This window comes from Cryptomeria japonica, chromosome 2 (assembly GCF_030272615.1).
Source record: "Cryptomeria japonica chromosome 2, Sugi_1.0, whole genome shotgun sequence".
Taxonomy (NCBI): Eukaryota; Viridiplantae; Streptophyta; class Pinopsida; order Cupressales; family Cupressaceae; genus Cryptomeria; species Cryptomeria japonica.
The window spans coordinates 268752543-268767989 of NC_081406.1; the positions used below are offsets into that span (position 1 = coordinate 268752543).

General features: G+C 34.0%; 1 protein-coding gene across 2 annotated transcripts in view; it reads left to right on the plus strand.

The window, feature by feature from the left end:
* The first annotated feature begins 1346 nt into the window (after positions 1-1346).
* Positions 1347-15447, plus strand: part of LOC131056104 (phosphoinositide phosphatase SAC2) — a 147136-nt gene continuing 133035 nt past the window's right edge. Inside the window, exons 1-3 of one of the 2 annotated variants that reach the window (XM_057990447.2) lie at positions 1347-1617; positions 1763-1876; positions 11188-11392. In XM_057990447.2, the coding sequence (XP_057846430.2) occupies positions 1775-1876; positions 11188-11392 (307 nt within the window). In that variant the 5' untranslated portion in view covers positions 1347-1617; positions 1763-1774. Of the gene's footprint in view, positions 1618-1748; positions 1877-11187; positions 11393-15447 lie in introns of those variants that run through there. The other variant, XM_057990448.2, reaches the window with a different exon arrangement.

Genomic DNA, 15447 nt, shown 5'->3' on the forward strand with positions numbered 1-15447 from the left:
CATAGTCTTTGTTAGCTAAAGATTTAACCCTGTTTTTCTAGAAATAGTTATCTACCTAGATCACCAATATAATCCAGACATTTAGTGACATTATTATCACATACAAAATTAACTCTGTTTTACTATCAAAAAAGGTCCCATGCACTCACCAAGGGCCGAGCCCACTCACTCCAACCCAAAAGGCGTGGTAGAAGCATTCTCATCGTCCAAAACCAGGCCCTCAGCCTTGAGGAAGTCCTCAAACCAAGTGGATTTTGGAGGGTGTCGCACATGAAATAAATAGAGCAAAAAGTTGACATTTCTATTAATTGCCTCAATCCTCTCCCTAGTGAAGGACTCACCATTCGTGGAGATGATAGGGAGTCTTGGGACTGGCCTGTTGTTTGTTAGAAGTTTCTATATTGATATTTAAGACAATCGTATAAAAAATATTAAAAAATAAATTGACAAAGTTTCTAAATTTATATAAGAAAAACATACTGAAAATTCATATAAAAATAATATAAAATTAGAAACAATTATATCTTAATCCTACCATTTTAAAATATTTTAAATAAATTCATATATTTATAATAAACATTGTAAAATAATATATATCAATATATATTACCTATTATAATTTTTTACGACTTATTAATAATTTTAAGTGTCATATATACGGTTTTTGGAAAAAATAGACTGTCGATACATACGGTCCACTAATTTTATTAGTTGTAATACACAGTCTAAAAGTACAAAAATGGTCATATACCCTGTCAAATTCCAGGCCTGCACAAATATTTGTAGGTGAAGCTCGAGGCATATGAAGGATTGTTTAGACTAGTGAAAAATTTGGTCACATGATTGCTAGATGAATGTTGGAGGAAATCCAAATCAGACGTTCCTTCGAGGACAAAGCATGGGCCATGATTGAGGAGGAGGGAAGACAAAAATGACAAGGGAAGGATTAAAGGTAATTGACTTGGTAAAGGCATCCGAGTCAGGGTCTAAAAAGTGTTTTGTTGAGCTGATGCCTCAATAATTGCATAGAAAAAATGAAAGTAACTTGCCATCTCATCATTTGGGCCTTCAATCATTGAGTTTCCAAAGTCTACTAGAAAGCCTGCCTGCTGGCAGAGTTAAGCGGTGTGGTCGGTAAACGAGGCAAGGCATTACGATTTTGTACACGTCACCATCGTGGGCCCCGTGCCACGCCAGCATAAAATACACGTTGACGTGTCACCATTTATTAGTAGGTATCTGTTTGTGTGAAATTAATTAAACTTGTCGTTTAGTACAACATCTGCATGTGGCCACTTGGAATTCGTGTTCAACTCTCAAAACTAAACTAAAACTCTGCTCTCCTTCACGTTTATTCGAACCGCAGAGTCCGCACAAGAGGATAATTCCTCCGCGGTAAATCTGGAAAACTTATAGAAAAACAAGAAAAAACCCAAAAACATGGCAAAATAAAAAGACAAGGCTTGGATTTGGGCTTGAGAGAAGGTGTGGTGTGCATTATTCGCAGGCGCAGGCTAGGAGATTTTATAGGGATAATATTCATGCTAAACAATAGCGGTGCTGTGTTTAGCTCTCGTGATTCGTGAAGACTCCTTTGCTTTCTATTTACCGTCACAGGTGCTCACAGAGCTCTGGTTAAATTTCAGCGGTTGATTTGTTTGAAGACTCAGTGTATTTCTGGCGCTTTGGCAGCGGAAGCTTTTTCCTTTCCGCGAATGAAGAATTCGGAATATTTTACTTGAGTGCTTGGTGGAGTTGACAGGGGAGGTAATTGATGTCGCTGGAGCAAGTGGAATGCTGCGCAGATGGCTGTGATAAAAATTTGGACGACACGAGTTATTCTCTGCAGAAATTCAAGCTTTATGAGACTCGATCTGTACGTGAATTTTTCTCCTGGTTTTTGATGTTTTTAGTGTACAGATCAGGTTTTTGTTATCAGTATGGAGCGTCAGAGATTCGTACAAGAAATTCTTAGATCAAGTTTTCATTATGTTGCGCTTGGATCAGGTTTCTATGATGAGTGCTGTTTTTGACAATAGTCTGTTTTCCAAGAAATACAAGTCTGAATTTTATGCCTGAGAGAGACAAAAAACAATGATATAGTAAAATGAGATTTAGGTGCCTCAGAAAAGGCCCTGCTTTATTTTTTTATTTGTATAAATTTACAAGTAAAATGAGCTGTATCATACAAGAGGTCTCTCATCTTACTCTTCCTTTTTTTGGTCAATTTCTATATGCCTTATCCCGAAATTTCTCAGAACCGAAATATCGGGCTAACCTTTTGGCCAAGATGCGGAGATGTCCACTAAATCGTGCTATATTCCTTACATGAATTGATTAAATTGCATTTATACAAACCGTATTTTTCGTTGCATGTAATTTGCATTTGCATTTTTAGTTGATTTTTATAAGCCTTTCCTTGAGATTTATAAGGGTTAAGCGTTTTCTCAATTTTTTGTTAGAAATGGTATCTAACAAAACAGTTAGCCGTTGATTAATGTGCTAAGATATGCAATTAATGGTGTTTTGTTTCTAAGACAATTTGTGTAGATCAAGATTTCATCATCTAGCTATTTTTGTGGTCTGTCATTTGTTTCATTTTGTTAGAAATTAGAACTGAATTTGACAAAATGATTGTAGTTGACGAGTTCGGTTAATGTGCTGAGATGTACACCAAATTGTGTTATTTTTGTTGCTCAAATTGTATAGTTTAGGTTTTCATCATCCTGATTTTTTTTTGTCGCTTGTTACCTGTTTCACATTTTTAGTCCAATTTCATAAACATTTGTCCAAATTAGTTGATTTCTGATTTCTATAATATTAAATATTTGCTCTTTAAATTTTTTGAACTGAAAAGCAAAAGAACCTCCGCTGGCTGTTCAGCTAATGTGCCGAGATATCCTCTATATTGTCCATTTCAAAAATGAAGGCTCAACTTGGCTTTTCTTTTTGTTTATTATTTGTGTTTTTAGATGCAAGTACTGTGGAATATTATGAAAGCGACCTACTTATCTCTTGGTTTCCAAGGCATTCTGTTCACAGATTGTAACAGGGCTTTAATCTTGACCTTAAAGTTGATTTTCAGGCATCTTTCATATGTAGATAAAATATTTTGTTTTAAGAGATTAGGTTGAATTCTTAGAATATCCTTAATATTTTGCTTTTTCATGAAAGATATAAGCAACAATTTATTAGAATTGATTTCAGTCAAGAGTAGCATGGCTCGTTGAGACAATCCTTACAAGCGTTGAATGCGATAAATTTGATTTTAAAAAAGTTTCTACTAAGCCACTGCCATAGTGTTGAAACCTGACTATTTTAACCAGTTTCTAAGCAGTTTCTTATTGCATCTCAAAACTGCTTTCAAGAATTTATGCTATATACTCTGAAAACTATTTTTATTCAAGTTGTTTGGAGTAGTTGGAGTAGTGCTTCTATTTCTCCAAGGAAATCAAAATATTTTTTCTCTATTTACTACAGAGTAGTTAGAAAGTGCAAATGGTAGTGTATTAAGAGTCTTTGCAGATGGATATATATTAAGATGCAATTGCTTGGAATATTTTTTAATATATAAATAATAAATATAGATAGTAAGATAAGTTTCTTGCATGTTTGATCAGTTTATTCTTGCTTTCCAAGGCATTTCACTCACAGAATGTAATAGAGCTTTAGTTCCTATAGAGGTAGGTTTGCACATTAATTTAATCAGGAAGATTAAATATTTTCTTGTAAGAGATTAGAAAAAACTCAGGGAATGTCCTTAACATAAATAAATCAGAGTTAGGATTGCTCTAGACGAGCTTGGTACAGGGACATAAATTAATACAAGCTCTGAATGAAGTAACCTTTATTTTAAATCGAGATCTGTTAAGCTAGGGAACTAGTAGGACCATTCTTAACAGTTTTCAGTGCTTTGTTAAAGTAGCTTAAATAGTCTTTCTAGAATCTCACGAAATAATTTTGTTTCAAGTTATTTGGACTGATCATAGTATTTCGTCTTCTTTACTTTGCGAAAACTAAACTATTTTCCTAGGGATTCACAAGAGTAGTCGGTGCAAATGGCAGTTGATTAAGAACTACTTGGCATAGGGACATGAATTAAGACAAGTTTTTGATGTAATTATTTTTTTATAGAAAAAATTCTGTTAGAAATATTGACTTGGTTTATTTGTTGCAGATTTTAGCATATTCTCGAAGTAGCTTCATACATACTTATAAGATTTTATATCTCTATAGATAATTGTGTGAAAACTGTATTTGTTGTCAAATTTCTCCACATCCACAGACATGGTATCCTGTCCCTTCAACAAAATGTAGCTGGTCACATACATTGTATTGACAAGTTAAGTACACCATTAATATGAATAACAAATAAATGCAGTTTCTATAATAATTTCTAGGCATTAAATTATTTTACAAAATGTTATTTTTCTCAGTATTAGATGTTTCAGACAATTTTAATTATAAGAAAAAAATCAATCCCTATTATGTACACAAATGTGGTTGCATAGATGTAATTTTGCTGGTTAAAATACCATTGGTATTTTTGTTACAACTGTGCTTCGAGAGTCGGGTATCGTTGTGGGCTATTGCAGTCTTAGATATAGCATAAAAAAGGAAAACACTTACATACACTAGGAATGCATTAATAGTAAACGTTGAAGTTCATATTGAGTAAAAAGTATACAAGACTGTAGAGTAAACAAAAATTTGCAACTTCTAAAAGGAACACACTTTGTCTGCTACCGGAAGAACTGTCCTGCTATCAGTGGGTGACTCCTTCCTTCCTTATCCATAGCTTTCTCTACACCAACAACATAAATCTTCTAGTATAACATATTATATAGCTTATGCCATAATTCTTCAATAGGATCTTTCATAAGTTTTAATTATAATGCTTAAAATGTAGCTTAATCATTACAGTGTAACATTATATTTACATTGACCCCTGTTAGAAGAAAAATTTGATGTAAGCTTATCTTGTTTTGGATAAAACTAAGCAGGGAACTCACTCTTCTAAGACTCTTCAATCTTAAGCATGAACTTCTCCCTCAAGCCAGTGGAAAATTGGTGAAGATACTTTAGATGCTTGGTCATCTATGGCAGCAGGAGCATTCGGGGATTTCCCAGTCGGAACTTCATTCCTAGGGAGTGGCATTTACAACAAAGCATTCCTTTCTCTCCCATGAATGGAGGATTCAACGAATCATTTAAACTGAGCTGCTTGTTTGCTTTTGCTTGACTACTGGGAATTTCACTGAATAACTTCAGCTAGTCCTCTTTTTGCTCTTTTGGTGGCTAAAACTTGTTCTATTGTTTCAATCCTACAGTAGATATTTGGGAAACTATGAAAGATTGAACAAACACTCCTGTTGCTCTATACATTCCTGCAGAGCTTGAGTGCAATCTTTTTGTTGCTGGGTGTAGTTTACCGTGAGTGCAACACATTTTTATCCAAAACGGAAATGTCTGCCCCTTTTAACTCTCTTTTTGTGCTTATTGTAAATGATTCCAGTGATTGATGTCAGGGATTCAACGAAATCAGTTTCTTCTGCAAATCTATCCACGTCCCTTTTAGAATATGTGGCTCCTTTAGAGTGGATTTATGGAGGGAAAAAGTATGGAGCTCAATGGAAGGAGTAGAATTCATGTTAGGAATGGAAAATAAAGCAGACTGGAAACCTTCTTGCATATTAGTGTTTTTAATAACAGCATGAAAATTTGGAATTCGTAAAGGATGAGTGGGGGATGAATATCAAGCGGATCCCTTTCATGGGTCATATTATGAATCTCAGAGGCAGAGAGAATGTAGGTAGAATGCAGAGCTCCGGGGAGCAAAGGTGAGAGACTAATTATAGAAATAGACAAAGAAGATGGTGAGAGAGAATTACATGATTGTTGAGCCATAACCCTAACCGGCTAAGCCTGTTGAATGTGAGGATTTTGCCTGGCTATGGTCACTCTAGAATGATGGCAAGGTCCTCACCATCAATTTAATTGTCTGTTTACCTTGCAGGGGAGTTAGCTCATGAAACCCTTTGTTGAATGTTGAAGTTATGCATTATCAAATTCTTATCGCTTATTCTCTTTATTTGTTTACTTATGCAATAAACTCTAAGTGAATTATTGGCTATATGCAGACACTTGTGTTTTCAATAACTTGTGATCCCATTTATAGATTTTTCCATAACCCTTGAATTCCTTTGATTATACCTGAGTATAACTGTAGCAGTTCCCAAGCAAAGAAGATCTTGCTGAATGACTACAAGAAATGATTACAAAGGTCACAAATATTTTGTGAAGATCTTGAACCCAGCTACACTATTGTCCATTAGAATAAAAATAAAAATAAACCATTTTGGACCTATAGAGGTAGGCTTGCATTAGAATGGTTTATTTTTATTGTCCATCGACATGAATCAATTCATGAGCGCTATTTCTTCACCGCCTTGCAATTCCGCCTTACAACTTTGCAATTTCCCTTTCAACAATTGAAATCCGGTCAAGAAGTGTTCAAGGCTTGCAAGATGCAAAGTGAAATTGCATAGGCGGAGAGCGCAATTGCACCTCTACTTCGCAATCCCGCCCTTAAGACATGAAAATTTCCTTTCCACATGGGAAATGTACTCAAGGTTTGCAATAAAATTGTTTAAGTTCAAATCAAAAGAGGGTGGAATTCCTTCATTACCTTGCAATTGCACTCCAAGAGAGTGATAGATCGACCCCCTCCAAGATGCTGCCCATGAAAAGATATTCAATTTCAATCAATCAAGTCGGCCTTGGGAAGAATTAAAATGATAATGCAATAGAGCCGACCTCACTTTAAAGTGTAAACAACAAGGTTTGATATAAGTAAGGGAAGAATGAAAATCAAAAGCTTGAGGAGAAAGCAGATCAAGCAAGTACAAGATGAAGGACTTCACCACTCATAAGAAGGTTCAAGACATTACAAAAAGAGCAAGATTCAACATTGCAATGATGAAAGAGATTTTACAACAATCTTGAATTTCCTTTGGAAATCCAAGATCCTAAAGTCAAGGTCAAGAGCATTCAAGGTGAAGGATTTCAGAACATGAGAATAGCAATGCGAGCAATAGGGGCATCACAAAGAGGGATTCCCAAGCATGGAGATGTGAAGATGAAACTTGACCATGATGATGCAATTTGGGAATATGAACCATCACAATCGGCCAAAGGATTGGATAATGTTGAGCATCAAGAGATATTGCTTGCAATGGGATATCAAGTCTACAAGGCGTGCAAGTAGCTGAGTTGGCGCCCAAGCATCATTAGGCCAATCAAATCATGACAGGTCAACATGTCCAAGTTCAATGTACTTGACTCATCAACAATCACACATGTGGAAGGCACTAAGTTCAATGTACCTAACCTTATTTCTTATTGGTTTTTCACCTAAAAGGATGTGTATTTCAAGCAAATGTAATCTTCTCATTGGTCGAAGAGGAGTTAGTTATGACTAACCCTAATTAGGGTTTCATCTTGTAATCTTGGCCATTGATTTCAAATCAATCAGAGCCATTCGTTTGTAATTAAAGAGCTATAAAAGACCTAGCCCTCTCATTTGTAAGAGTTAATAGTTCAGCAGTAGAAGAATAGTTGGCTAAGTAGGAGTAGAGTAGAAGGGAAGACAAAGATTGTTGCCAAGGCTTGATGGAATAAACATATTACTTTCATTGAAGATATGGTGGATTTTATGTGGTATTTCAACATGTTGCATGGTTTTTACTTCTCGAGTTTCAATTCAAGTTTTAGATAAAGTTTATTGATCTTAATAGAGCAATGCGATGATATGTGATGAATTTTCTCAGTTCATACTTTTTGGGGTTTGCTGATTGTAAGCTACGGTGTAAAGTTAGCCTAAGCTTAATTATTGTTGCTAAGTTCGATTGTGGATATTTGTTCAAGTTGCGCTAGCATTGGGTATTTGAATCAATGGTTCGCAGTATGAAAATCTTTCATTACCTTTGGAGATCACACTAGTGTTGTGTAGTTGTTGTTATCATGATGAAGCAAAGCTTGGTTGAAGGAATTCGTCTATCAAAGCATTATTCATTATTATCATTGTCCTTAGGTGTTAGATTAGCATAGATTCCTTAAACCCTTTCCCTTTTGTTTTTTGTTTAAGAAAAGTCAGTTTGAAAGTTCTAGCTGTGATTCATAAATGTAAGTCCCTTTGTGATACCAGCATATCACATCATTTCAATTGATTCTATCCAAATTTGCAAAGTCAAGACCTCACTAAAGAAACCTTGGGGTAATCTTATTTGATCACATTGTTTAACACATAAGGTTTCCTTGTTCAAGAGAGGATAGAATACTTAGCATTTTTTTCTGTGTTTGAAGTGCATAAAAAACACATCAACAATACCCTGGGGACATACATGTACCATGTACCATGTACCCAAGGCTTTTGGGTCATTCTAGACATCTTGGAAATTTTGGGTTGGGACAAGACATCATCCCTCAAATAAAGAAACAAGGAGACTTCACACCCATTTGGGGATGTCCTCATGAATAGGTAACCTCAAGGGGATGCCCTGCTGTCCCTAGCATTCCTTAGGCATCTCCCATGGCTGTTATTGTTGACATTTGCAAAAAGCAACCAAAAAAAGCTTGATTTAAAATTAACAAACCTAAGTACTAAATATGAGCGCCCCACCAAGGGCCCCTGCGTTGATCCAACCCCCAAACTTGTCTAAACTCTGAAGCCCATCATTGAGCTCGTTGCTTGATTCAGCCATGCATTTTGATTCTCAGCTTTGAGTTGTAACTTTGTAGTTTGTTATTTGTTCTTTGTTCTTGTATTCATGAATTGATGAAATAAATATCATATTTTTATATGGGTCATTGGATCAAGGGATTGCTATTGTAAATCAGCGTTCTATATATATTGTATAAGATTTCAGCTTTCTTCAGTTTGTTTAAGTTATTTTAAAATTTAAATTTTATGATAATACTCAAATATTTATTTTTATATATTATTTTAGTCACCATCCCTTGCCATCCCAAAAATTCGTTTTCTTCTGCCATCCCTGAAACACAGAGAAATAATTTTACATTAAAACTTTACAGTACATCTATTATTTCCTAGAACATAGTTTTTGTATTTTTTGATTATTAAAGGGAAACGATCAAGTGGAAATGTTAATTTATATGTAGGAGGTATTCCTGCTGTGTGTCAAGTTATGATATTAATATCGGGTTCAACTGCATTGTTTTTGAGTTAAGCTCATTGACCCATATTTCATGAGTAGTGGTTTTCATAAACCCATCTCTTATGAGAATCAATGGTCCACTTAGCACTTATTGCATCTAGGTGATGCTCATAGGGTGAAGCATCGAGACTTCCCAATAGGTCACCCATCTAGTGCTATTCCGACTCAAGTGTGCTTAACCATAGAATTTCACTAGAGGTCAAGACCACTTAGCTTGCTACCTCATATCCAAAACCTTAAGTAAGTGTTGTGGCTTATGAACCATTCGTCATAGAGCCTTATGTTAATTTGTATGTTTTATAAGATTGTGTTTTCTATAATTGTATAGAATATTATTTCTAAATTGATTAACTAAGAAGGTGAATCTTATCTATCATTCATTCTCAGTGGCATCTGCACTAGGAAGAGGTGCTAGTGCTCTAAAAAATAGTCTGGCTCATATTATGCACCCTGAGTGTAAAAAATTAGATATAGTTGAATTCTCACTTCTAATTTTGTGTAATTTCTTCAGATAACATGATGTCTGCCTTTGTGTATACTGGTGGAGCATTAAACACAGAAACAAATCTCTTCTGCATAAACAAAAAATAAATAAAAAAGCTTTTTTCATTCAATGATATTTGTAAATTTCACACCCTGTTTATGTTTATTGTGAGGTCAAACTACCCAAAGAAACTGTAATATCTGACTAGGAAATAATTATGTCAAGGTCTTTGAGAATGGTAGCAGGGCATAAAGTCTCATGTTATGACCATGTACATAAAAACCAAAACATATGTGATATATATTTAAAAAAAAAAACTAAAATTAGACAATAAAAAATATAGCTAACAAAAGATATAGAAATAAAAAATATAAATATAAAATAAATATATATTTTTATTTTTAGTTTTCAACAATAAAAAATAAATATATACTATCAACTAATTAATTTTTATTTAGTACTAAATTTATAATTTAGTTTTAAATATGAAGACATCAAAATTTTAAAATATATATTAATGCCTACAAATGAAACTATTAAAAAATAACATATAAGAATATAATATTTACTACACTTTTAAAAGTAAAAACAAAACAAAAGAATTACTGATATAATGAATGGTGGCTTTTTCAAAAGTAAAAATAAAAGTTATGTAAAAAACGTAAAATAGCTCTTCAAATAAGAATAACTAAACGATGAAGATAAAATAAAATAATTTTTAAATAAAATTAAAATATAAAAAATTATTTGTCCATGTATGATGTATGTATGTAGTAAATAAAATAGGTCTAAACTAAAAGGAGATAACTCTTGAGTAAATAAAATAGCTCAAAACTGATATTTCTTGGCATTTTTTAGCTAGATGTATTTAAGATAACTCTACTAGTATAAAGTAGCAATGTCATTAGAAATTGATTGTGATATTTGGTAACACATTTATTGTAATGGTGACCATGATATTGTTCTAAATTCTAATACACCTCTTAATGGCATTTACATTGTTGTTAACAGCTAACATTGTTTTGATTATCTCAATTTTTCCATATAAAGTGCTTTTATGAAGATGCCATTAAGTTGATATTGAATCACAGAATAGATCATTTCAATTTCCTTGTTATGAAAAAGTTTCTATATGTAGTGTTAATGAATTTCCAAATGTTACATTTTGGCAGAATATGATTCCTTGACCATATTCATAATTGATTGTTGTAAAACATGCAATTTGGACAACTCTATTGGACATTAAGCTACTCGAGAACCTATTGAAGGCAAACTGTATCACATGCTGCACTAAATACAACCTTATTTTCAATTTTTGTTTTTGATGAAGTGCAAATAGGTTGCTTTTTCATGTTCCAAGAGAGAATTTCTGAGCCAAGGCTAGAAAGTTGTATCTTGTCTCACTAGCTTTGACTAGACTAAGATTGGCAATATACCTAACATATCTAGTGGTTCAATTTCTCACAGAACTTCTATATGCTAGGAAAGGACAAAAGAAGAGCACATTGGAGAGTCCTGAAGATAGATAGGCTGGACCCCTCTGAATTAATAATTCGTGAAGATCCTACCATTTATACGAAAAATGAGTGTCAAGAACTATTACACAGGATAGATGAAGGAAACAAGTCAACAGGCGGCCTTAATTTTGTCACTAAGTGCTATGGAATTGTTGGTATGTGCTTGCAACAGTCGATCTTACATGTTTGCATTAATGAAACAATTTCCCTTTGTAGAATGTATTCTTTTATGTCTAAACTAAGGGATGTTATGCATCATAACCACTAGAAGCGATGGATGTCACAAGATAATTATTAAAAAAACAAAAAAGTTGTTTTCCCCATTTGTCAATTTGTTGCAAGTTATAATACATCTCTTAGCTATTGATAATACTTCATACTTTCTATAGAATTGCGTTTTCTGAAATCTTTGCTAATTAAAATTTTCTTGATAACATGCTATAAAAATGAGGGTTTCTTTCATTGATTTTGGAATATTTTATCATAATGTTATCATCATTGAATTGAATCATAATGATGTTCATTCCTGGTTCTTGATTTAAAAAAAAATGTTCAATAGTCTTTTCTCATTGCGCCTTATTTTCTTTTAATCATTTGTATGTCAGAGATACTTTAGGTGTGATCTTGAGGCGATAAGAATGTTAGAGGACAAGGTTTTAGTGTGGCTGTGCATCTCTCTCATCTCTCTATACAATGTTAGATGTAACTTGATTATAATCTAGTTATTAACCACTGAATTCTGAAGGTTAATGTTCCCTTTTGTTATACCTATCTTTTAAGTTAAGCACTATGTTCTTATTCATCCTTTACTATTGATTAAACTTCATTAAACCGAGTTATCTTGCAACCTATTTTGGCTATTAAGGTGTTAATAGGTTGTCACCATGCCTAAGGTAACATTTTGCAAAGTACAAGTATAACAAAATCCTTAAAATATTTTAGGTGAGATAAGTTCTAATTAGGAAAATGTTTCAAGAGGGTATTATTTTAAAGAATATAATGCTTCACATTCATCTTTAATCATCTTTCTTAGTTTAAGGGAATAGTTATTTTCTCTGTTTCTTTTTTTATTTTTTATGCCTAACTCTGTTAATTATTTCACTTAGTTTTCTTTCTTCTTATCTTTCACAAATTGAATTCTTGATGATATACCCCTTTCCCCCCCTCATAGACGATTTACGAACAACACTAGACTTTAAAAATTATGCTGGTGGATATGGTTAAACAGAGTATTGTTTTTAAAAATTTCAAGAAATTTAAAGTTTTGTTGCTAGAATATGGTACTTGTGGAAGGTTGCATTGTATCCTCTTTGCAATTTTCGGTTAGCTGTCTCATAGGATATTATCAGTTATTTTTGAGAGATTTTGGTAGTAGACTTTTGTTAAACTTCTTGTTCTGATGTATTGGGTGCAACACAAACATAGAGAATTAGAATGGATTTAATGTATGAAAAAATTAGAGTACGTGAGAAGGATTTAGGCATGGCATTGGTATGAAACAAAGTTCGTATCCTTAGAAATCACTTTTTTTCCCAACAACATATGACAATCTTGTATTTGGAACTATTGAAATAGATTTATGAGCTAAAAATAATCTATGTTACACGGGGATGCGTCCTTGCCCTAGAACCTGGCGTCCCCGTCCGTTGCCGTTTCAGGGAGGGGGGGATGCCAAGAGGACGTCCCCTTGTGTAATGTCCCCACTTTGAAATACAATTTAATGATAAATTATAATAATAAAATTAAAATAAAAATATAAATGAATATAATTACATATAATTAAAACTTAATTAAGTTAATGAATGGTCAAAGACATGAAATGAAAAGTTGTGACTCCCTCAAACATGAGATATAAAAGGGAGAAGAGAACCTTGTCTGAGGAGGGATAATTTGGTACTGAAGAGAACCTCATTTGAGGAGGATAATTTAGGAATCACAAGTGAAGAACTGATTTAAATAAGAAGTGCAGATCTGATTGTGAAAGGTTGTGTCTCTTGCCAAAAGGGCATCCATAATGAAGAGGTGTGACCCCTCCCTCACATTGAGAGATATAAAGGAAAGGAATTAAAAGCATCCAGGGACATGACCATCGATCAGATCAGATCAGAACTGTTAATTAAGTTACAAAAATCGGCAGCCTCCTAGTAGTGGATATTATAGCATCAAGTGAAGAATAGATGATAAGATTGATTGTGTAGGATTGTTTATCATAGTAAAATATCACCACTATAACATCCATCGTACAAAAAGAAGATAATGGAGATAGAAGTAACATGGTCAAACAATCATCATACTCGTCCACCAATTATTATTGATTTGAGAGGAAGCTTTATCAGTTTGATCATCAAAGGATGATTATAACATACAGTAAGAAATTTGTAGAGCAATATAATAGTGACAACTTTGGATATCCTAATTAGTAATTCCAGATCCATTTGTGCAAGGTTATTATTGATGCTCCAAAGGGTAATATATATTGCCAAGAAATTTATATCGCAATCCATATCAATGAGGAAAGTCAAACAAACATAGTTTCGGTTCATATTAATTATGACTAAGACATTACAATGGACGGCAGTTATCTAAAGGGGTGTGATATCATTAATGATTATCATTAAGACAATTTTCTATGTTAACAAACAATGGTCATTGAAAGACAAGACATGACCCTTCAAGAAATAGCTATTCCAAAAGGGCACGACCTTAGGAGATAAAGGTATAAAAGGAGTGTCCAACATCAAGTCAGAGGCATCATGGAATTGTTTTTTATTTGCATCTACATCGAGTATTGGATTGCTCTTGGGGCAATAGCCATATTGGCATGAATTCAGGTTGCATATATTCAAAGTCAGAAATCTGGAACAGCACCATCACACTTGCATATATTCATAGCAAAATCAGAAACAGCATTATGGCATTATTGCTACAAGTAACGAGGAGAAGACTCACAGCATATTGCACATCGCCATATCAGGAATAGCAGAGATAACTCCCTAATTGCAGATCGCAGTAACATACAGATCAGATTTCCATTGCCTAATCTCAAAGAAATATCAGAGACAGCAAGATACTCCATCTTAATCATTCAAGGTTGTACACTGCAGATTCGTATATCAAGATTCTCATCACATCAAATAATACTTGAACATCTATCAATAGTATAATCAGATATAACTATATAGCAGATCATAATTATCATTCTCATAAGATTTATTAAGGAATTTCATGTTTGATAAAATTTTAAATTAGAAGAAGTCTCTTGCAATTGATTTGTGAATTGATAGTTCCTAATTCCAAAGAATTTACAAAAAGTGACATTACACGTTGCCGTCCCCACTAGACCGAAAATCCCAAGAAACGCTAGGAGACGTCCCCAGCCATTTGGGGACCTTTTGCCGTCCTCGGGACACAAAGGTGACGTCTCCTTGGTGTCCCCCTGTCCCCAAAACGACTAGCCATCCCCTGCGGCTGGGAATGGTTCTAGGCTTACGAAAACAATAAATTTTTTTTTTCCTTTTCTTTGCTTCTATTGGCTCGTGGGGGGCCATAAGGACTTGTAAACCACAAAGGAACCCTAAAATGACATAAAGAGTAAACCAAACAAAACATTAAGCCAACAACTAGGACTAATCGGGCTAGCATTGGATGATCCACTTTTGCTAGAGGTTGATAGTGACTCAGATGGTTCTAAGTCTTTGCATATTGATAGCTCGAATGAGGCTCAGTTTCATAGAAATTTTGTATTTTGATGTTTGAGACTTCTAGATACATGTTTGAGACTTTTGGATATTGATAGACCATGGTTTTTTGATGTTTGAGATTGTTGTTATAACGCTATATTGAAATTTATTATGTTATACTACTACTCTCAAGATTTATTTACAAATGATATTGTTGTTATCAATTATTGACATATCTCTCTCTTTCCCTCTCTCTCTCTCTCTCTCTCTCTAAAATATATTAATATATTTTGAAAAATTCATATATATATATATATATCGCCGTCCCCTAAAAATGGCCCTCTAGGGGACGTCCCGGAAACATGTCCCCTCGTCCCCATCCCCGAAACACTGTGGAACATATATATATATCGCCGTCCCCAAAAAAGGCCCTCTAGGGGACGTCCCGGAAACACGTCCCCTCGTCCCCATCCCCGAAACACCGTGGAACATAGGAAATAATGATTAATTATTTAATATGGACGTAGTAA